Source organism: Grus americana, chromosome 1 (genome assembly GCF_028858705.1).
Source record: "Grus americana isolate bGruAme1 chromosome 1, bGruAme1.mat, whole genome shotgun sequence".
In the NCBI taxonomy this organism is placed as follows: domain Eukaryota; kingdom Metazoa; phylum Chordata; class Aves; order Gruiformes; family Gruidae; genus Grus; species Grus americana.
The window spans coordinates 115,703,699-115,725,420 of NC_072852.1; the positions used below are offsets into that span (position 1 = coordinate 115,703,699).

The following is a 21,722-nucleotide window of genomic DNA, read 5'->3' on the forward strand; positions in this document are numbered from 1 at the left end:
ATTCTTATCAGGAGCTGGAGGATACGGCAGTGTGATGATGTCAGTGTTGCCTTCCCCTGTTCACTGATCATTACTTCTGTGATTTTGGTTTTTCTTTTGGAACATCTAGCACCTGGAGCCATGTCATGACCTAATAATTGTATTTTAAAAGAAATGAAAGAGAGAAGATAAGGAAAAACAAGTTTCTCACAGAAAAGAACCCAAAGAGTGTTCCTTGCAATATCAGAGAAAATAAAATTAACTCATTGTTGGATACCTTTGTATTTAATACATTTTTGTAGTCATTGTTTATAAGTTAATTGTATGAATTTTTACTTTGGTTCTCTGGGTTCTGGTTTCTGAACAACTGTGCTCAGTAGAACTGCAATCTTTTCTTCGAAAGGAAAAAAAAAAATTCCACTCCCAGAATATTGGAAAAAAGAACCCTGTCTCTTGTTTATTTATTTATTTAGAAAGCACATACAGCAATGCATGGGGAGGGGAAGAGAGAGATGCAAAACAGATGAGCATACAAATCCATCTCAAAAGAAATAGTGAGACACTTCCCAGATGATTAGTAGTACATCAGTCTATGTGAGCATTTAAACTGTTGTACCTCTAGATTAAAAAAGAAACCACAGAGAATTTCTGAAGAACAAGGTAAATGTCTATATTTCAGAAATCCCACCACAATCAACTTGTAGGCAGCAATGTTTTTGTTTTGTTGTTGGTTTTTGTTTTTGTTTTTGTTTTTTTTTGTTCCTGATATTTCCTCAAAGGGGTCTCTCTTGCTCACGCTATGGTTTCTTTCCTCAGTGTCCGCCTCTGGTGACAAGTAAGGATACTTGTGAATGAAGACTTCCCCTTCGTTCTCGACCTTTTCTTTAACTTCTTCTGATGCTTGAGCGAAATTCCAAGCTCCTCCATTATCGCATTGAAAGAAAGACACTGGTGGAAGATGGAAATGGCATTAAACACTTCTCATGGAAGGCAGAGGTCAACCATACCCTTTGCACAAATGGTGGCTTTTAGAAGTAAAGGACCTGAGCTCTCACTGGTGGGCTCAGAAAGCTTCCCTGCTCAGTTCCGCCGGCTTCGAATAAGCCCCTAAGGTATAACAGGCGAGCCTGTATAAGTCATGCTTTTTGCCTAACTTGGCTTCCACTGAATTTAATTTAACTTTGGCTTAACTAAAGCTGATTAGGAGTGTTTCTGAAATTCTGCACAGACGCATTTGCGATGTTTTGGTGGCTTCAAGTCATAAAACTTACCCTTTTTCAGTAGGTAAATTTCCTCCTGACCTTAAAATAAAAAAGGTCATCTGTATTTCACATGTATCTTAGCCACAAAAAATGGGTATACTAGAGAAAAGAAAGAATACCATTTTTGAAGATTTCTTTGTGGTTTAGTTATTTTCCCTTCACGAAATTAACAGACATTTCTAAAATGTAGTACAGTCCTCAATCCTCTTCTTTCTTTGGAAAAAATCTTTTTCAAATATTGTGTGTTGAAGAAAGGAGAAAATTACGGCAAGAATAAGGTAGCTGAATGGTTTAGAAAGAAAGCAGAAATCTTGTTTCTTCCCACCATCACAACATTAGCACAGACACTTTGGGTAATGGGAACATCCTTTAAAATCTACAGCTGGAATAATTACATGTAACACAAAAACCACAAAGGGGCTTTAAGTGGAAGTATCTAGCAAAGCAAAAAAATTTGTTCCATGCAAATATATATAAATAGATTATTTATATATAAAATGAAGTGATGGTAGCAGTGTGAAACAAAGCTTTGACCACCTTACCTTCACCAAGTTGAATAAATCCTTCCTGCGAAACCCTTTCTAGAACTGCAGAACTGACCAGCTTTAAAACAACTGGTTAAAGCTACGGTTCTTGTAAAATGACAGCAACAGCATACAGACACGGTTCTCTGTGTCAAATACAAATTCCCTTCTAGAGTGCTACCAATGCAAGGTAAATAGTCTTCAGTTCTTAACCAATAATAATCCAACAGTCACCTTAGTTATACAGGGCTAAAAAAAGTAAAAGCAGATATATTAATGGAAGAGGAGAAAACCCCAGCTTTCCTAGTAGCCACCTATTCCAGAGGAATGTTTTCAAACGCAAAAGAGAGTATGAGGGTAACCTGGATGAACGTTAAGTCTTTTGTTTAAGGTAGCAAAGGAATCCCAGAGGAGTGAATTCCACACACCGTGCTTCTTCCTCTCTGGTATAAACCTGCTGTATAACATGTGCAATGCTGGCTCTGGAAATAAGCTCAAGACGTCAGTGCATCATCTGTGTGCATCTTTTAAATGTGTGTGATCTTGGGTATGTCATCAGGTCCTTTTGTGGGACGGGCTGCACACAGACTAAGGTCCCATAGTATGTTAAATCCATAGTTATGGATCCTTAGTTATGATCTTTCTTTCAGATGCTTAATTTTTCTCATCTAAAATTCTTAAGTGTACATAAATTAAACTACTATTAATTCATTCCAGACCCAAAATATAACAGACATAGGCTAGGGCAGTGTACTGTTTTTGTTTTTTTTTTTTTTTCCCCAAATTACTGTTTGGTAATAGCCAGAAATTTGCTGGTGCAATTATAATTTAAATATCCCCTTTGATACTGTAATACAGGAATTCCAGCACTACTGAAGTTAGAGTCAAAGGTGTCTGCTGCAGCCCCATGCCCTCTGGAAGCAGCAGGTGAAGCAGGTATCATCCTAATACAGACACTATTTCTATATTGCTTCAGGTTTTTTTAGAAGGTGGCACCACTTACTTCCAAACTAATAAAAATGTATCCTCAAATTAGCCATGACTTAGCATGGATAATTTCTCTCTACAATCTTAGTTTTAATCGAGCTTTCAAAATCTAGATTACAAAGTGATTCCAGAACTCCATGGCAAATAAGGAAAGGATCATACTAACCATTTGTAGGATTGATCAGGTTTAATTTTATTTTCTTTTCCTGTTGTTCTTACTAACCTATATGTTGTGGATGTATTTAATAATAACCATCAGTCTCTGCAATGTGCATACACGGATGATTTCTGCAGACGAAATAGTACATTCTACTGCCTTGTTAACAGACTTGTATTTTAATTTTCCAAATTGATTCATATTATTTGAACTATGCAATTAACATAATGTCCTTCAATTTCATATCAACAAAATAGTCCCATGAAAGTAATTTTAAAATGATCTTCAGACAGATATTTGAAACATATTGCTGACATTAAGTATGTTAATTTTTTAATATCTGACCACATGATTTGTGAAGTGCCCAACTGGTTCCACTTCCAGCTCTTTTCCGAACTTTAAAATAAATATTTTCAGAAAGACTTCAAGATATTCCTAGGAACGGCTTTGATGTTTAGGTCTTGTGTCTAAAAATTAAACTTTTGTCTCGATAGCAGTTACAACTAAAACTGAACACAAAAACATCACTGCTCTCGTTGATGATCTTTTCTGTGGACTGACGGTGTTTATCCACCCGACGAGGAATGGAAGTAGCCCATTCAAAATCTGAAAGGGCTCTGCCTTACTGAGACTCTCTCCTATCCCATCCCGGCAGCGCAAGGCCCCGGTGGGTTGACGACCCACGAGAGAGGTCGAAACGCACCCCCCCACACACTCAACACCCGTCCCGAGCAGGGGGCTCGGCCATCCTGCAGAGACAGTGGGCCGGGAGAGGGAGAGGAGGAGGGCTGGCGGCGATACCTTCCTGGCGCTCACACCTTGCAGCTCCTGCTCCCGGCTTTGTAAAAGCATAAAAGCAGCTTTACAGTTGCATTATGCTTAGTTTCGAGGGACTTAAAACACCATTGGCATGAGTTTTGTCAACCCAGCAATGAATTAAATGTAGATTTAAGACCCTGGCCTGATTCTTCAAAGATATTCCAATGATTACGGACATAATTACGACTCCGATCAATTTTGTGCGTATTCCGGTGAGATCCTGTCACCTTTGAGAAAGCCAGATGGAGGTGGCAAAGAGCATTACAAACGTGGGAGACACAGGGCTTTCTCTGGCCCTCTGCCTTCACACGGAGCTTCAGATGGTCTAAAAGAGCAATCTCAGATGATACTTTGAACTTTCAGGGGTTTGCATACTCATTCAGAAGGACAGTTACACGTGAACTTTCTTTTGAGCTGCAGGAAGTATAGCTCAAAATCCTATGTATCCCCAAGCTTGTGCGTGCAATCAGAAAACTGAACGGATGTCTGAAAACTGGAATTGCCCTGAACTTTTCAAGCAGTAGAAAACTGTGGTACAGAGCAAGTACGAACTCAGCCAGAATGCTGTAGATTTACAGGAAAATCACAGGCAAGAAACACGTTCAGTGGGGACTCCCAAGACGGCCCTCTGAACAGCACCGTGTCTGCAGCATAATTGCAGTAGCTTTTAAAAAGGGGACGGTGACACTAAAATTCCATTTAAAAGGGTAATATACTGTTCTTTTAGTCTCATATTCAGACAGCCAGGCTGAAAGGGTTTCTTTAAAAAGCTATTTTTTTTACACGCTGTTAAGTCCACTTTTGAGGTCTTGCTGAGAATGAGAGCAGAGTAGGCACAGAGCAATGCATTTAACAACAGAGTAATAAGTTTAACATTTTGCTTTTAGTCAGCTTGACTTTCTCATTCTAGCAGTGTCAAAATGCTGCAGGACATGGCACGCAAGGCTAAAAGGAAATGTCATCCTTTAAAAACAGAATAAATTTTGCTCTCCTTGTGATGTGAGACTCTTTCTCTTTGCCCTTTGGTCATTTCAGCAGGCTATAAAAGCTTGGTCATGAAGCTCCCAAATCCTTCCTTACACTCCCATACAGAAGACTGTGTTACGCTTTTGGATATTTATAGATTCAGAATTAGAAAAGTAACATAAAATAAAGTAGAAACAAAACTGAAAAAAAAAAAGAATCTGTAGTCAGGTTTTATCCATCTGCTGCTTATGCTGCTGGGCTACCACTGGGGACAAGACTTTTCAATTGCATTTTATTAACACCTTGCAAAAGCAAACAAATAACAAAAAAGACCCCAAACCCCACAACCCAGTGTGCTGTGTTAGAGAACTGAGAACTATGAAGATCAAAGGATGTGGTCTAGATTTTATTCTGGAAGAACACCTGACGAGCTCAGGAACAGAGGAGGAAGTGCAGAAGTCAGGATTTTTCTTCTGCAGTGCCCTCATCACCGTGAAGGACCCATAGCTGGGACACTGACATGTCTTCTGCTGGAAGAAAAGTAATTTGTTTGTGCCTAGTTTTCCTGTTTTCTGCTGAGATGAAGTTAATTTTCTTTCTAGTAGTGCTGTGTTTTGGATTTAGGATGAGAATGATGTTGATAACACACTGATGTTTTCAGTTGTTGCTGGGCAGTTTCAGTGCCTACACCAAGTCAAGAACCTTTCAGGTTCTCACCGTGCCCTGCCAGGTGCACAAGGAGCTGGGAGAGCACAGCCAGGACAGCTGGCCCAGGCTGGCCAGAGGGATGTTCCCTGCCGTGGAACGTCATGCTCTGCATATAATGGGAGAAGCTAGCTGGGAGGCAGATTCGTTGCTCAGAAACAAACTAGGCAATGAGGTTTGGTTGTTTTTTCTGCACATGGTGAGCAATTGCATTTGTGCATCACTTGTATTATTATTATTGTTATTATTGTTAGTACTATTACTATTATTATTATTATTCTCTTCGTTATCCTATTAAACTGTCTTTATCTCAACCCATTCTTTTCCATTCTCCTCCCCATCCCCTCGGGGTGGGTGAGGGGTGAGTGAGCAGCTGCCTGGTGCTTAGTTACTGGCTGGGGTTAAACCACGACGCTAGTGCACCAAAGGAAAAATATCCAAAATAGTTTCTCCTAGTGAGCAAACTGCTGTTGCGGCACATTAAGAATCTGTTTGACTATTCTGTCACTGATGGCTAATTGCATGAGGAGATCACTAAATTAAGTCTTTTAAACTGTCAGAGTCTATTGAACAGTGATTGTCAAAACAATATGACAATAATCCATGGATTATTTTAACTCTTCCTCAGTTATATAAACTGTTCCTCAGAAAAAATATCAGTAAAGCTACTCGCTGGTCTCCCAAACCATCTAAACACAAATGGGACTGCTCAGTGAAGGCAAGGATGGCCACAGTCGTGTTTGGAGGTGGGGTTATGGCCTGAAAATGAGGGGCTCGAGCTGATGTTTGTTGAAGAGGGGGAATTTGCAGACCTGACAACTTCACAAAAAATTCTATTTTGCAAGAACCTCACTGAGACAGCAGATTTCTTCCTTCTCCCCTTTCTCTCCTCCTTTGTTTCCAAAGAGCTAAAGATGTGAAGCCTCAAGGCTACGATCTGAGAGAGATCAAGGCTACGATCTGAGATGGTACAAACACACACTGCCATGACAGTACTTTGAGGAAATACCAATCTAGTTGCGGAAAGCATTATTGCTGTGCTTGGTCTAGTTCCACGGTGCAGTCCCGTGTTGTTAATCCACCCTCATCCTGGCTTTCTGAAATGGTGATCATATTGCCTTTGTTCCCCTCGTTCTTCTCTTGTTTCATCTTTTCTCCCTCCTTCGCTCTGCACCTTTGCCTAACTGGGCTGCAGACTGTTTGATGAGAGCAGGAACTGCCACTAAATAAGGGGAGGCACACTGACCCCCATCAAATCAACCTGGCAATGGCTTGGGACTAGGTCATTCATGGACCCTTTGCTTTCAATGGTAGGTAGCGTCTGTGTGTCAAAGCACATGGCATTTTTTGCAAACACTTATTAATTTGAATATTTTGGGAGTTGTGAGTAAAATGCAGCAACAGCAAAACAAAAATTAATATAAAATGACATAGGAGTATGCTTATAGACATTTTTCTCCCAAAATAGCTCTGGCTATGCTTTAGTGGTACCACAGTGCCAGAACTGATGGCATCTGTTGTGGCTCATCCATCACAGGCAGAGTTGTTGGCTCTGCGCTGATTGCACAGCAAGGCCCCCGCACTGGCACACACCTGAGAAACGACCCCGTTTCATTACCGGGCCCTGGATGCAGCTGCAAAGCTGCAAGTTAGGAAGATGCAATGGTGACCATCTGTACTTGTGAACAGAGTATTTTTTCGTGGCCAAATTTCAAAATATAGCAGTCATAGAAGCTTAGAGCGCTGATAAGTGGAATATCTATGAATGCTTTAACACTTCTTCTTGAAGCTTATTATATCTGTGCAGGAGTCCTCCCAGGTGCCATGCGCTTCACGGGAGATGCTACGGGCTGTGCCTTCCTCAAGCCTTGCTGCTAACCTGAAGGCATCTGCCTTTTCCTGGAGCTACAGCAAACCTTGCAAAACCTGCCTTTACAAGCAAAGATTTGTGAGCACTTGGGTGGCATGCTGGCTCTTTGCTGCCTCAGCTGCTGGCGTAGCTGCTAAGGAGCAAGTAGGGCTTTTTTTTTTTATTATTTTTGTAGCTAGGTATGAAGCTCCGTCAGGGAAAGGAGGAGCTGCTTTGTAAATCCCACAGGCAAGCCAAAGCCTGTGAGGCTGTCTGTGGGGGCAGCTAGACATGGGGTAATGACGACTGTTACTAACAATGTGACTGTTTTCTTGGCAGATATGAAAATGTTTACTCAAAAAATGACAGAAAATTTCTGGATTCTGCATTCATCTAAAAAGTGATTAGAAAACTGGTCGAAGCTGAAACACGGAGGATTTTTTGCACAAAGCAATGATGGAGATAAACACATTAGGAATTGTCCTTCTCCTCTGCGAGTTTAGAGAAAATGAATTTAATTAGTTTTAAGTCTCTTCTACTGGGAAACTGCAAACAAAAGAAGTGCTTTCTTAAATCAGGGATACAGAAGATCTAATTCAGGTCTTTGCTTGTAAGAAGGCTCATTTTATGAAGAACCAAAGCTTTCAAGGCGCTATTCAAATAAGTTAAAATGCCATTTTGAGCAAGACAATTTCTTGCAGCACATGGAGCAGACCATAAACACTCACGTACACAGATGAGCGCTGGCAGAGAAGAATTGGTATAGCCTAGCTATGAGCAGTATGTCTTCGTCACAAAAAATACTTAAGCCTACTGCCAGCATAAATAATGCTGACCGAAAATTGTAACATGAATAGAAGGAAAACACAGGCCACCGTATGCTCTGGCTTTTCTCAGGAGCCAGGTATGAGAGAAACAATTAAAGAGGAGAGCAGAGCTTCACCGCCGCACTTGGGTGATTGAGTGTGAAGGTATCCACTCGACTAAGTTTTCTAATTGCAGTAGAGTCCAGAAATGGCCCCTCAATAAAACAGATCATTAACTTGTTTGATGAGGAGGAACTGCAGTGGGCAAGAAAACATAAAGTAGGTGTGAGGGGTGGGAAATGAATGCGCGAAGGTGGTGGTAAACTGGGGTATAATGAAATACAGATAAAAGGTAATCAGGATTTGAAAACATGGTGGTTTGCCATGGTTCATGACATCCTACGAGCTGGGATTTCTATACATTTTGTGTATCTCAAATTGTTGTCATATGTTTTCTGGCGGCAAGAACAGATCCAGTCGGTTGTCTCCTGCCCTGTCAGTCCCCAGACTAGCTGAGGACTAGAGGAAATCAAACTGTTATCCTTCCAGGGTATGAAAAGCATCCAGTACCAACCTCCTACACAAAAGCCTCCTTCTGCATTTCAATATGCAAAGCAATGCCAAGACTTCACTGTTAGATATAAATTGATATCCGGATTTTGCCATAAAGGAGTTTTCTATGTTACAAAGCCTTACAATAGTGAACATCATTAATTGCTCGAGCCAAGTCAACGGCTTCTGTGAAAGGTATATACTGGGGGTGCCTGAGGGTGCTTTTGCTGAATATGCTCTTAAATGTTAATGGCTACATGGCATAAAATTTAACTGATAGATATGATTTTGTGTTATGATAGTTACTTGGAGGCTTTGGCTAATGAATTTTAAATGGATGAATTAAAATTCATTAAATATTGACACTGGGAATAAGATATGCCAGCTAAAAATCTCTGGCTGCTTATAATAGGGGTTCAGAAAGTTAATGGAGCCCTGCAGGTTGTTGTCTCAGGTTTATAAAGAACTGCCTGGCCCACTTGCTGAATGCTTCAGCAAAGACCAAGCAAAATATGTCTCCATGCTTTTAGTAACGAGACTGCCATTGGTTTACTCAGCTTTGGTAGGAGATGAAAAGGAGGTAAATAATTTTTCTTACCTGAAAAAGGTGAATTACCCCATGAAATGAGAAGATGACAATTGTACATAGAGACTGTGACAGTTCTTAAAATCTACTACAGTCTATTGCACTCACTCTTCGCTGTAGGTGTAATTATTTTCTGTGATATGCATTTAAACTGCCCAAATTTCCAGGACTCTGACAATTTGCGTTAGGTAAGCTTATCTCCTGCTGAAGCAAGAGGCACTTTGAAGTCATTAACTATGTGTTGGTGAGTGCAACCTTTGCCATTATGTGCACTGTTTAAGTTTAACGCTTGCCATCAGACACACCTTTTTTTCTTTCCTGACTATACAGTGTGAATTGAGGGCTGTGTTCGAATCCCTCGCTCCTCTCGGATTAACTTGCCACAGTCTAACTCCGTAGATAAGGTGGTGCCAGAGGTGGAGTTGGACGGATGGGTTTGCTTACACTGTAGTCCGTAAAAGAAACAAAAGGCCTTGCATGCAAGAAAAGAAAAAATGGAGAAAATAAATAAATGAAAGAAGTAAAATTAAAAACAAACATGAGAATGAGATTCAAAAGGTATTTAAATCAAAAGAGATTCTATTTATGGAAACAGAAAAGTCATAGTATTCGACTCATGCTTTGGATTAGCTTAGTGATAGTATACACTGTATAGCATTTTCCATCTAAGCTTCTTATTTCACCAGAATAAAAATAAAACAAATTGAGAGAAACCAGAAAGTAACACTGGAATTGCTGGTATTCTACTTTCTACAAAATTACTTCCGGAAAAGAAGTATGATGTTGCCACATTAACTCACTTAAAGACTTTAATTGTTAAGACACTGCCTATAATAAGCAACACATTCCTGTGAAACAGTAGTAAAGTTTCATAAATGGCGTATGTATATATGTATCCCTGAATACTTTGTTTTCACCCAACATACCACTAAGTAAATTAACACTCCCTCATGATGTAAAGCTTTACGTCTATTTTAATTATGACTTCAGGACTGCATTTTCTAGACTCCTGAAGAGTTTCCAGGCTATTCTTCACCATACTAGCATTTATACGAAACATTTTAATTAGCTGCAACTGTTCTCCAAAACATATTTGAATGAAAGATCTCCTGTGATATGAATGAAACAAAGATATCGATACATTCTTTATGCATTTTGTGTTAAAACTGTTCTATAGGGTTAAAGTACTAATCAGAAAGCTGCAATTTGTGCAAAATACATTCATCCTTTATCTCCGACTTATTCCAAAGCAGGGACAGTTTGATTAATACGGCCTGCAAAATTGCTCCACACGCGCTGCGTCTGTTGTTCGTAGACAGTGCCATTGCCTTTAACGAGGGCTTGCTCAGGCACACGTGGAGATGTCTGCGCGGTCAGGAGCTGCCCTCTCCTGCAGCATACTGTGAGGACCAAGTCCACTGACATTGGCATTAGGCGTCATGGACCCAAAATAACACCAAGTGCCATTCGGAAAATGCAGATACATGGCAGGATTCAGCTCACTTCCTTTCAGCTGTCTGAACAGCAGGCATGTAGCCTTAGTTTATGGTGAGCCCTTACTGGCAGCAAGGAGATACAGGTGACCTATCCTATCCAAAATCAGATGATGTCCTCTCGAGGCCCTCAGCCCTGGCTGCTTTTTTTCACTCAGGCATTGATCCCTCTCACATTCCAGCACCACTGCTTTATGCGGTGTAAACTGCACCTCTGAGACCCATTTCAAAATATTCTCCTTCTCCTCCCACTCATCCCTGCTGCGTCGTTAAGGTTATTTTTCTCAAAAGTAATTTCTGGCATTTATGTCATCAGCTTTGCAGGACGACACCTTGGATGAAGAGGATGAATTGCCCACGGAAAAGCTCCTGCCATTCCCATCTAAAAGCGCAAAGTGAGTTTAAACAACTCACTTTGAAGTAGCTGCCTCGTGTCTCGACACCTGCAGCTGGGTGATAGGAACCTGCTTCTTGGTGACTGTGTCAGGGGCCACTGATCCTGCAGTGCAGTGTGGCCCCTGTCCCCATGGTAAGTCCTGTTGAAGTGAAGAGCATCAGGGCAGCCGTAGCGGTTTAGCCAAACAGGGTCCCATCAGGGTCTAGGAGATGGCCAGAACCACACCGGCACCAGGGAAGGCAGCCAGAGCAAGAGGGCTGGCAGACAACTTCAAGAACAGACTCCGAGTTGCTGCTCGTGCCTTGTTTCTTTTTCAGTGACTGGTGTTTTGGTAAACGGGTGTTTACGCTCTATTTTAATGATTGATTCCATCTCACAAACTGTTGTAATACTCAGGGCATGATTTATACACAGCATTTCCTTTGTTTTCCCTCTGCCCTTTGAAATTGCTCATTACGCTTCAGTGGAGCCATAACCAGAATTTCTTTGGCTCCATAATCTTACTTTACTGTGGCATCCATCACCTTTCAGTAGGCCTCCCTGCTTTGAAGTACCTGCTTCAGCAGTGTGCAAACCCTTAGCTGTGAAAAAAATGCTTTCTAGAGCAAGAGAAAAATTACACTTGGGGATTTGGAAGTGCATTCTCATTGTTACTCAAAGGGTTGATGCTAATGCCATGTAAAAAAATAAAATCAGTTGTGTTTTATCCCTTTCCAATGTAATTTATACTTGAAGTCTTAAAGATCAAGCAGAAACTGTTTGAGAAATTAATGGCTCTTGTTCTGCACTGCCATACTAAGCAGCACTAATTGGACTGTGGGTGAGGTACTTCCCTGTTCTTATTAATAAATTATTTGTCTTTAGCGCCAGAAACACATGGTGAGAGTTCAGCAATACAAAATCTGCACTCCAGCAGAGAGACTTATAATGCAGTCACCTCCACATCCACAAACCTCAGCCTCCCAGAAACATAAGCAAGCTGGAAATGGATGACCCACCTGCTCAATATCACTGTTTTTCCTTGATTTATATATAAATTCACCGATGGCTACAAACACTGAAAGAACAAGCCCTGCAGCGAGCACTATGAAGATGCCTCCAATGTTCTCCACCCCAAGAGCACTGGCTTCTTTGCTGTCCTCCTCGGGGCAGCCGTTGCCTCGCCACCACTTTTCCTTCATCATGTGCAGCTTTCCCTCCTCCTGGAGCTGGAGGATGGCGATGGTGATCTTGTCTCTGTAAGGAGACCCTGCAAGGTGAGAGCAAGACCCGTCAGTGCTGGCTGCAGCAAAATGAAGGCAGGGAGGGAGCCAGCTGCTGCTATCTGAAGCAAAAGTGCTCCTCTATTACAAGACTGATTACTCTGGCTAGAAAGTCTTGGTTTCTCTTTGGTTGGAAGGGGGAAGAGGACTATCTGTGGGTGTCTGCCCTGGGGACTGGAAAGTAGAAGGCTCCTTTGGTGCAGTTATTTGTTGGAAAATTCATTATAATTTCTAGGGTCTCCTACTGAGGTTTATTGAAGCCTTGGCAGTGGGTTTTCTTGCTAAGTAATTCCTCCATATCATGTTTGAATATTGCTCTGAGCATCCTTTGAGACTTTCCACTTTGCATCTCTTCTATTTACTTCAACATCTGTTTATTTTTCCTACTGCATGTAAAATGAGTAGCTGTCTAAGCCCACAGTCAGTCAGATACATTCTCTTCTCATTTATACCTGCATAAGCCCACAACTCTACTTCAGCTACCTTACTGCTTACAAGAACACAAGACGGCCCAGTCTTCTTTTCCGTGACTTGCAACAATATTGGCACTGCAAGCTGAAAATAACAACTATTTTCATGCTTTTTATTCTCAGGCCAACAGCTTGCTAAATGATGTGTCTTCAGGCTCAGCAGCATTAATGGGCCTGTAAGGTATCTGGCAAATAGCGGGGTCACGTTGGGTGGTTCAATCTGTTTAGGTTTGCCTCTCATGCGCTCGGCTCCGGCTCTCCATCTTCCAAAATCTCTGCTGCCTCTAAGTCCCTTCAGCCAGCTTGTGCTGTCGCAGAAGCACGAGTCCGTAGCCCTAAAGGGGGATGGGGGAGAGGCTTGCCCCTCACCCCGCTTCTGGAGCAGCGCCTAGTTAAAGGAAACCGCTAGCAATTAGCTTTTCCCATGTTGCCATAAAGCTGAAGTTATCAATAATAATAGCAGCGATCCCGTTATTAATTATAATAGACAAGCAGAAGTTGGTTTTGGCATTGTGAGAGAGACTTTTCGTTATGGAGCAAGGATTTTACGACGGCGAGCAGGAGAGGGTTACAAGAAAGGCTGTGTGGCTCTAAAGGCGCACACGTGCCCCCAGAGCCTGCCACGCTGGGCTTCCAACAGCTGGAAGCATTTACTGTCTGGGATCCATACAGTCAGTGTTGCTAGCTCTTTGTCCGTGTAGCTAACTACCATCCATCCTTTCCTATACTTTAGCACACTAATAAGGCTATATTCTTAAGCTGTAATTTCACCAAAAGCCACCTTTTTCTGCAAATTAAGGCAGCTGCAATTCTCAAGGTGATCAAGGTAAGCAAACTCTAAGGCAGAACATGTGCCGGAATTTCAGGGACAGCGTGGAGCACATAGACACAGATACTTAAGAAAATCTCACCAGGCACCACTTTTGTGTCTTTATGCAGATAAGTAGCCTTGGAAATTTGGCCTCACAGCTTCAGTTTTCTTTCTTGTATTGCCGTGCAGGACATTATTAAAAATAATTGTACCATGAATACAAGTCCCCTGCTCTGCTTTCCATTTCCTTTAGCCCACAGCATTGTCTGAGAAAAATCAGTGTGAAAAACATTGCAGTTCTTCATTTGTTGTGCCAACACTCAGCTGTTTTTCAGTGTATCTCACTGCCAGCACCAGGACATGCTGTGACCACAGATGCCAAGAGACATGTGTCGGATTATACAAAGTCCATCTGGGAAGCCAGCAATCAGCAGCCACTGCTTGAGGTAGCCAGCTTTGAAAGCAAAATATGTCTGCTGTAAGAACAGATGATTTCTATGCATGCTGTTAAAGAATCAAAAATAAGCACAACAGAAAACAAAACAGGAACACCTTCAAAACTGACTTTACACAGAGAAGTGAATTACCACCACTGAAAACAGCAACGCCTCTCAGAAGAAAGAGCAGAATTGCTTCTACCTCAGGAGAGGTTTGTCACCCTGATAACTGGAGTCTGTTAGATTGTAGGACTCATCTATTTTCCCTTGTCTGAAAGGACATAGCTGTTAGGTAAAGTGAAGCAGCCCGAGTCACAGTGCAGGATTTGTGGGGATGTTCATTCTTTCTTGTGATGTTTGTGTTGCCAGCAGGATTATCACAATTCATCTTGAGGGTAACAGGTACATCTATATTTCTATGCGTGCTTTTAAAGTTTGTCAAGTGTGCCTGGAGTGTTGGATTGGTGATGGTTTATTGGTGAGCACTAAAACCGCACACAAATCCATCTCAACACCTCTTTGAATATTCAGCATGTCATTTATGGCCTCTGAGCTATTAACAACCTACCTTTCAAGCCAAGAAATGCATCTCTCTACTTTCTTAGAAGCCTCCCAAGTAACTGGTAATAGCTCTAGTGTTAGAATTACTAGCATCAGCACTGGCAGTGATACCAGAATTAATACCTGTCCTGACACCTATAATAATGTTGCTTTCTTCAACTGGATTCCTCCCAGGGTGACATTTTGCATAGGTTTTGCTTAGAGGTGCTTTTGCTATAGCAGTACCAGAGTGCGCTAAGTTCACCACCAACCACCGCTGCAGATTTTTCACGAGTAAGGGTCTTTGCCAAGAATCTGATGAAAACCCTCCTCTTTGTGACCCATCGGCTCTGTAATAAACATAAACGGAGATGTTTGCTGATGTACCTAAGTGTCCTTTAATCTAACTCAGCACAAAGAATTAGGAAGAGAGCCTATATCTGCAGGTTTTTTACTCACAGATATTGCTCTGATAAATAAAACAGTACATTTCTTGGATTCGTAGGAGAACTTTCAAAAATTCTCCTCCCTGTTTCTTTGGGAGCCAAATGGTGATGGTATTCAGCTCATTCACTGGAAATTTTGGAGTGCAAGGCATGCTTTTGCTGCTGCAAGCCCTAGCCATGTGGTTGTGCATTCTCCTGAAGGAACAAATGCAGGCCAGTTAAAACTTGCTGAAACTTTGGTGTTAAGGATCACAGACAAAAAAGTCTTTTTTTTTTTTTTTCCCATACAGCTTCTGCAATCAATAGTCTTGAATTCTATGAGAAAAATAACAGAGCCTTTGGAGTCCATCTGAATAGTGGAAGGATCTCCATCTTGTTTATAAAATCAATCTGTTCAAAATTTAAGGTGCCTGATGGCACTGAATTATTCCACAGTGCGTGGAGATATCTTTTCCCCTGAATTTGGCTGGTTTTCCTTAAGAAAAAAATTAAGGCACATTTATCACACAAGAAACATCTTAAAAATATATTTCACAGCTGTATTTCCGATGGATGCACTCTCTCTGAGGATTACCATCTGTTCCAATTATTCCTTCATTGTTCTTGGTTTAAAGTGTGGCAGCTTTATAACTGCGATGAAACTCTTGCCATACATTTGTCTTTATTCAGGATTTTAGCTTTTGTATCATTTTCCTCAGGGTGAGAAGGCTATTCTTACATAGCCAGTGGAAAAATATATTTCAAATGTAATCTATATGACAATCTGTCTGAGGTACTCAGTAGCAGAGAGAATCACAGTTCAAAGTGCAGTGGTGTTTCTCCCTTATTTATATCTGGTCTACCAACAAACCGATGGACCAAATACTTCACCTGTTATCTCTGTATAATCTGATCTTGTGCTGAATAATCTCCCTGAAGACAATAGAATTGCATAGCTATTAATTGAGCACAGCATGGCAAATGCATGTGTGAGCAGTATGGAGAAGTATATTATACAGGAAAAAAATCTGGCTGCCCAGTGCCAATTATTCACAAGAACGAAGCACAAAAACCTGATAATCTTTCTAATTCTCTACAGTTAGAAAATCTTGAAAAGGACACTGGATATGCTAAAAAAGGTCTACTGGAAAGAGTTAACAGAGATTGGGAGTCTTAAGACTCTGCCTAGCTGAAACACTGGAAAGCCTGATGCAGATGCGTGGTCTTGCAATTGCTTCTCGCTGTTCTTACGTGTTGCTCTAAGGTCATGAAATAGATCAGAAATTAATCTTCTTCCATGCAGCTTGCTTTGGGATGCATACGTTGTGCATCCTGCCCACTTGTATTTCCCCAGAGATGCTACCTGTTTTCTCAAACTAAACTGAATTTCAGTAGAGCGACTTGCACCTCTAGCAGCACCGAGGATACCCAGTTTGGTGCGCATGGGATGCTCCAGAGGACAAGCAGGGCACTTGACCTCGTTCCGCAGACGTAGCCTGCACCGCTATACTCCCTCTTACTTGCAGACACTGCTTGCAGACAAGCAGGGCAAGAGTAGACGATTTGCCAAAAAGGAGGCTCCTAAGGTCTGTTTTGATGAGAAAAGTTTCTAGAAGACTAGGACATGATTCAAACGGCCATCTAAACTTCCGAAGGGGACATTGCCGGGTGTGCTCCACAACACCTGTGCTGGAAAGCGTCTTACCGATAGGGGTTCCCACGCCGTAGCCTTTCGAATCGATGAGCCCCCCGATCTGGGTGAGATTGCAGTTTCTCTGAGTCACGTACTCTATGCTGGTCGACTCCATCAGCAGCGCGTAGTCCGTTGTGAGCACGCGCTGGATCCCCTCGTCGTTGTTCTTCACCAGCGCCGTCTGCTGCCTGCTGCTCATGAATGCCCACATCTTCTCGTATGTTGATATTTTGGATTTCTAAGGAGGAAAAATGAAGGCACAGAATCACACCAGCACCCAAATTACGCTTGTAAAATATTCCTCAACCTGTTGTTGTGACCAATGCCAACAGCACATCTTGAATGAAAGAGAATCAGTACCGGGGTTTTCCTTTCTGCAGCCTTTCTCTCTTACTGTGCTTTATGCTGAGGAATCTCTTTCTTCGCTTCCTTTTCAGTGCCAGGAACTTCATTACTGGCACGACTGTGAAGTGCTTTGAAGTTTTTTGGGCTAATGCTGTTACAGGGATTACAGCACATAACCCAGCTAAATTAGTGCAGCTGGATGCTGTGGCACTCAGAAGCAGTGCTACTGCCTGTCAGGGCAAACGTGCTGCTCCAAGAGCCTGACGATGAATAAAGTACTGGCTCTTTTGTATTGGTATCACTTGCCTAGAAGTCCTGTACTTCAAGGATAAAGCTTGAGAAACAAACCCAAAGCAGCTTCTAAGCAAACTGCTGCTTGCTGCTTTCCATAGCAATCATACTTAAGGATTTCATCCTTCTCCCACTGAAGTTAAGGGGGATGTTGCCACCGACCTCAGCAGGAGCGTGCACGTGTGCTGTGTCAATCCCAGCTGCACAGGGAGGAGGGATGCCAGAAGCCCCAGCCACCTCTGTACAATGCTGACCATCCCTTCCTTCCTGCTCCTTTCCCCGTGCTGAGGGAGCCCCGAGGGACCCAGGCACCCTGCAGGGAAAGGCAGTCCCCGTGCCCCCTTGTTCGCACTTCTGCCTTCGTTGGAGGATACGAAGAGAAAGATTGAACCTGCTCAGGAACATGCTGGAGGCCTCAAGATGTGCCACCTACAAAGCAAAAAATGCTCGCACAGTACTAACATGATTAAAACTCTCTCTTCCTTGTGTGCTCTCAAACAACACCGAGCACACAATGCGGCTTTTGGATTAAATATCAAGGTAGATCTGCAGACAGCTGCACCGCCAGAAACTGCCAATAGAAACATTTTTGTCTCAAGATGGCAAAGCCAACCATTCCTGTTGCTGCAGCCTAGCATGAACCAGACACATGCAAACTGACTTTTTAATGTAAATATGACCCAAAGGTCCTCCACACACATTTCTCTCATTCTGGGGCAGCGTATCCTCACTTTCTTCATGGGCTCTACCTTTGGTTTATAGCCATCACGGCTGATTTTAGGCTCGCTGTGTGGAGACCGTAAGTGCTTACTAAACAGCAGTGTCCATGAGAAGGTGATTTTCTGGTTCTTTGAGCTTTAAATGTTAATATGCTTTACCTGTAAATTCAATACCTGTGAATGTCACCTAAATTTCACTTGTTTGGTAAGCCCCAGGATACCACTAAACTTTGAAGATGGTAAAGTGGCTCTTTACTAGTAGAAGCCATTTTTACTGCTCAGTTGGGAATATTTTTTGAAATTGATGATAAGTTTATGCAGTAGATTGAGTCTGATACTGAATTTACTGGAAGCATGTATTCTTTACACAGATGAGTATGAAAGGAAGATCTCAGTTTCTCAACTTGTCAGTTCCCACTTTTTTCAGGATAGATCATACGCCAAATTCTGCGCTTTGAATTTTCATTGCTTTCAGTAGAAACATGTCTGCACATCAGAAGGTAGAGGCTGGCAAGAGTTGCAACATGAGATTAAGATCTATTATCATAGAAGGGGCAAGAAAGCAATGGAAGATTTATAGACGTGGGGGAAACAGAGCAGGACGGCAGTCTGGATTAATATGCATATGTCACAGTTAGTGGATGCAAAACATCTTGCCTTCAGTTACATTTTTCCCAAATTTGGACATGCACGCAGATGGTGAATGCTGCCTGAGATCCTGTTGGGTAACCTGCCTAGAACCCCATCTCCTCGCTGGAGCGCTCCTTAACTGTCCAGGCCCTGTTTTCTGGGTATTTTCATCTCGTACAGCGAAATCAGGGAGGAGGCTGACTCTGAGGTTCCTTCAAAGTCAGGACTCCATTCTTCCCCTCAAGTAATTTAAATTGCTTTTGTTTTCATTCCCACAACTACCTGGCTAGAAGGCATAGTCACTGCAGAAACTTTCTTGAAAATATTGCCTCCTTAGCAATAGTTTTTCCAGGGACACTGTTACAACAGGGATTGTAAGACATTCAAAATTAGTGGAAAACCACAACTGTTAGTACGTGTATTATAAACAAGACTAAATAAAAAGTGATGTAAGCTTGAATAAATGCAAATAGAGTTTTCAGAAAAACAGTGGAAGCACCTTGTTTTCTCACATGGTTCCCAACCTGCATCCCATCCAGTAAGTACATTGTATAATATCATCTCTCATGGGCTTCCTGCTGCTACTTCAAGCACCAAGTCCTAAACCAAAGCTCTTCAGAGTGTGCTTTGTGCCAGGATCATCTTCTGCACATGATGTCTTCAGAAATCTTTTTGCTGTGTGTGTCTCTTATAGTCCTGAAAATCAGACTCAGCTGCTCTTTGCACCTTGTGTCCTACGTGACAGGCACTCTCTTTTCCTCTCTCCTCCATAGCGAGGAACGTCCAGAGTGTCATGGTTTTGCTTTAAAAAAATGTTGCTCTGAAAGAGCCTGCTGTTTCTCTTGGCATTTCTTGGTTTAAGTACTGGGCGTAGCCCTTAGATAAATCAAATCTTGCAACACAGGAAGTACTTGAAATAATGGCCCTTCCTCAGTGCAACCCAGCCCCACGCTACGCTCCGGCAGGACATTTTTACGGCTGTTGCACCTGGTCGTGCTGATTCCTGCCTTCCCCTTCCCTGTGCCCGCCACATCAGTGTTCCCAGGCGGCTGGACTGTCTCTGCAGCACGGGCTGCACCTTTCACCCCAGCTCAGCTCCTCCAGCCCTCGCATCGCAGGGGCATGGCTGTCGAGGGGTACCCCTGGGCGGTGGGGTGCTCCCAGAGTCCATCACAGCACCCCAAAAAGGGTCAGAGTTATTTCAGGTGCCTCCTCTAGAACCGTTATGGCAAAGGTGCTTTTTCTTAAAGTACACCTGAATGCACATGCAGCGCGGGAACGGGGGTAGCTGCTGCCCAGAAACCCGTACTCCTGCCTTCTCCCAATTCCCATGCCTCTCACTGGGGGGGGGGGGTGTGTGTGCTGACTTAGCTCAAGAAGTAAATGCAGTATTTTACGCTCCAAGGGAGGCAAAGTCATGCCCTCACAGAGCACACAGTCTTCCTTCTGCATACATAAGTATCTATTGTATTTATTGTACAGAGACCTACTCTGTGATTTTTTTTTTTTTTTAAGATTTGGACAGTGTAAAGAAATCCTAATCTTGTGAGGATCTCGAAGGGTTTCTGTAATAAAAATAATAACACCTTTTATATAACACTGTGTGTGTCTCACTGGTTTACAAGTGTGATAACTTGTATTTTTCATGCATCTTTCACTATGTCACCTTTGCTCTGCCAGAGAATCCATCTCCATTCCATGCAAAAACTAGTGTCCTTTCACTTGTGTTTGTGTACACATGTATTTCAGGCACAGGTAAGCTAGCATGCACAGCATATAAATATTTAATCACCTTGTCTGAAACTTTTTTTAAAGGCTTACGTTCTTTTAAGCCTACAAATTTTTACCTCAGGGATTAATAGTGCAAAAAAAAAAAAATCAGTGTAAAGCTGGAAAGAGCTCTAGAATTTTTTTCTGAGTGTCTCATGCTGAAATTAAGAAGCTATCTCCTCTGAAAAACCATGGAAGCAATAGGTTTTGAAGATTTCTCTCTGGCACTGAATATGACTTCAGAATAGCAATGACAGTGAGTGGGCAGTGAAGAGCTCTTAGGCCAAGGGAGTTTCCCAGAGTCCTTCAGAAGGCAGCACAGGCTGCTTCCTACTGCCTCACAGTCCTAATGAGAGCCCCGTACTTGCCTTACGCAGTTTCCAGGAACGTCTCCAGATGGGTTTCCCAGCACATCTTAATGGAAATGTCAGCTCATCATTTCAAGAACTGACTATAATGAGGCTTTAAAAAATGCTGTAGTTTGTGCATTTCTTTCAGCACGGAAACATATCTATTCAGCCACGGGAGAGCCACTACAAGGACGGTTCACCCTTGACAGCTCCATCAGGGGTAGCCTGCCCTCAGGTCTATTACATGATTGAAACATCCTTGATGAGCATTACTCTTTTTAAGAGATGACCCAAATACTTTAGTCACGATCCCTTTTTTTTTTTTTTTTTTTTTTGCGTGTGTGTGAGAGAGAGAGAGAGAGAGAGAGAAAGCACTTTGCCTCGCGTGGAAGCAGAAGGGTTTGTGGTTAAAGCTCGGGCTGGAGCAGCAGGAGCTTGGGCTCTCAGCACCGGGGACTGAAGCTGCTCACACCTGCACACACGTGTGGCACGAGTGTTATTTTGCCCTATGTGCTGCTCCCCCATGGTGCCTCATCCTCTTCAAAGGCATATGTGACTATCTGTAAACACCATTCCTAGATGCTGCAGTGAAAAGCATGATATAAGTTCATTCAGTGCTTAACTTCCCTGCTGGGACTACCGATGAAGCTGCTAATTAATTCTAATCGTCACAGGATTTTTGTGCATATATCCTATATTTATAGCTTGTTGGCTTTTACACTGACATCTTATGAAATTAACCCATTTTGTAAGTAATTAATACTAATAGTGAAAAAAGCGGTTATCTACAAAGCAATTAGCCACAGAAAATGATCTTTTACTTCCAGATGTGTTCATGTGTGTATGTGGCCCATATGTTAATGTGTGATGTTGACTACGAACTGTTTTAAAAAACAA

The 21,722-nt window shown here is 42.2% G+C and overlaps 1 protein-coding gene across 5 annotated transcripts in view; it reads right to left on the reverse strand.

Moving 5' to 3' along the window:
* Positions 1-419: 419 nt before the first annotated feature.
* The window catches only part of GRIK1 (glutamate ionotropic receptor kainate type subunit 1), a 170,680-nt gene continuing 149,377 nt past the window's right edge, over positions 420-21,722 (reverse strand). For 2 of the 5 annotated variants that reach the window (XM_054806112.1, XM_054806129.1), the window contains exons 14-16: positions 16,733-16,958; positions 12,081-12,331; positions 420-927 (exon numbers count right to left, since the gene is read on the reverse strand). In XM_054806112.1, the coding sequence (XP_054662087.1) occupies positions 772-927; positions 12,081-12,331; positions 16,733-16,958 (633 nt within the window). In that variant the 3' untranslated portion in view covers positions 420-771. Of the gene's footprint in view, positions 928-9,497; positions 9,665-12,080; positions 12,332-16,732; positions 16,959-21,722 lie in introns of those variants that run through there. The other 3 variants (XM_054806121.1, XM_054806151.1, XR_008574344.1) reach the window with 3 other exon arrangements.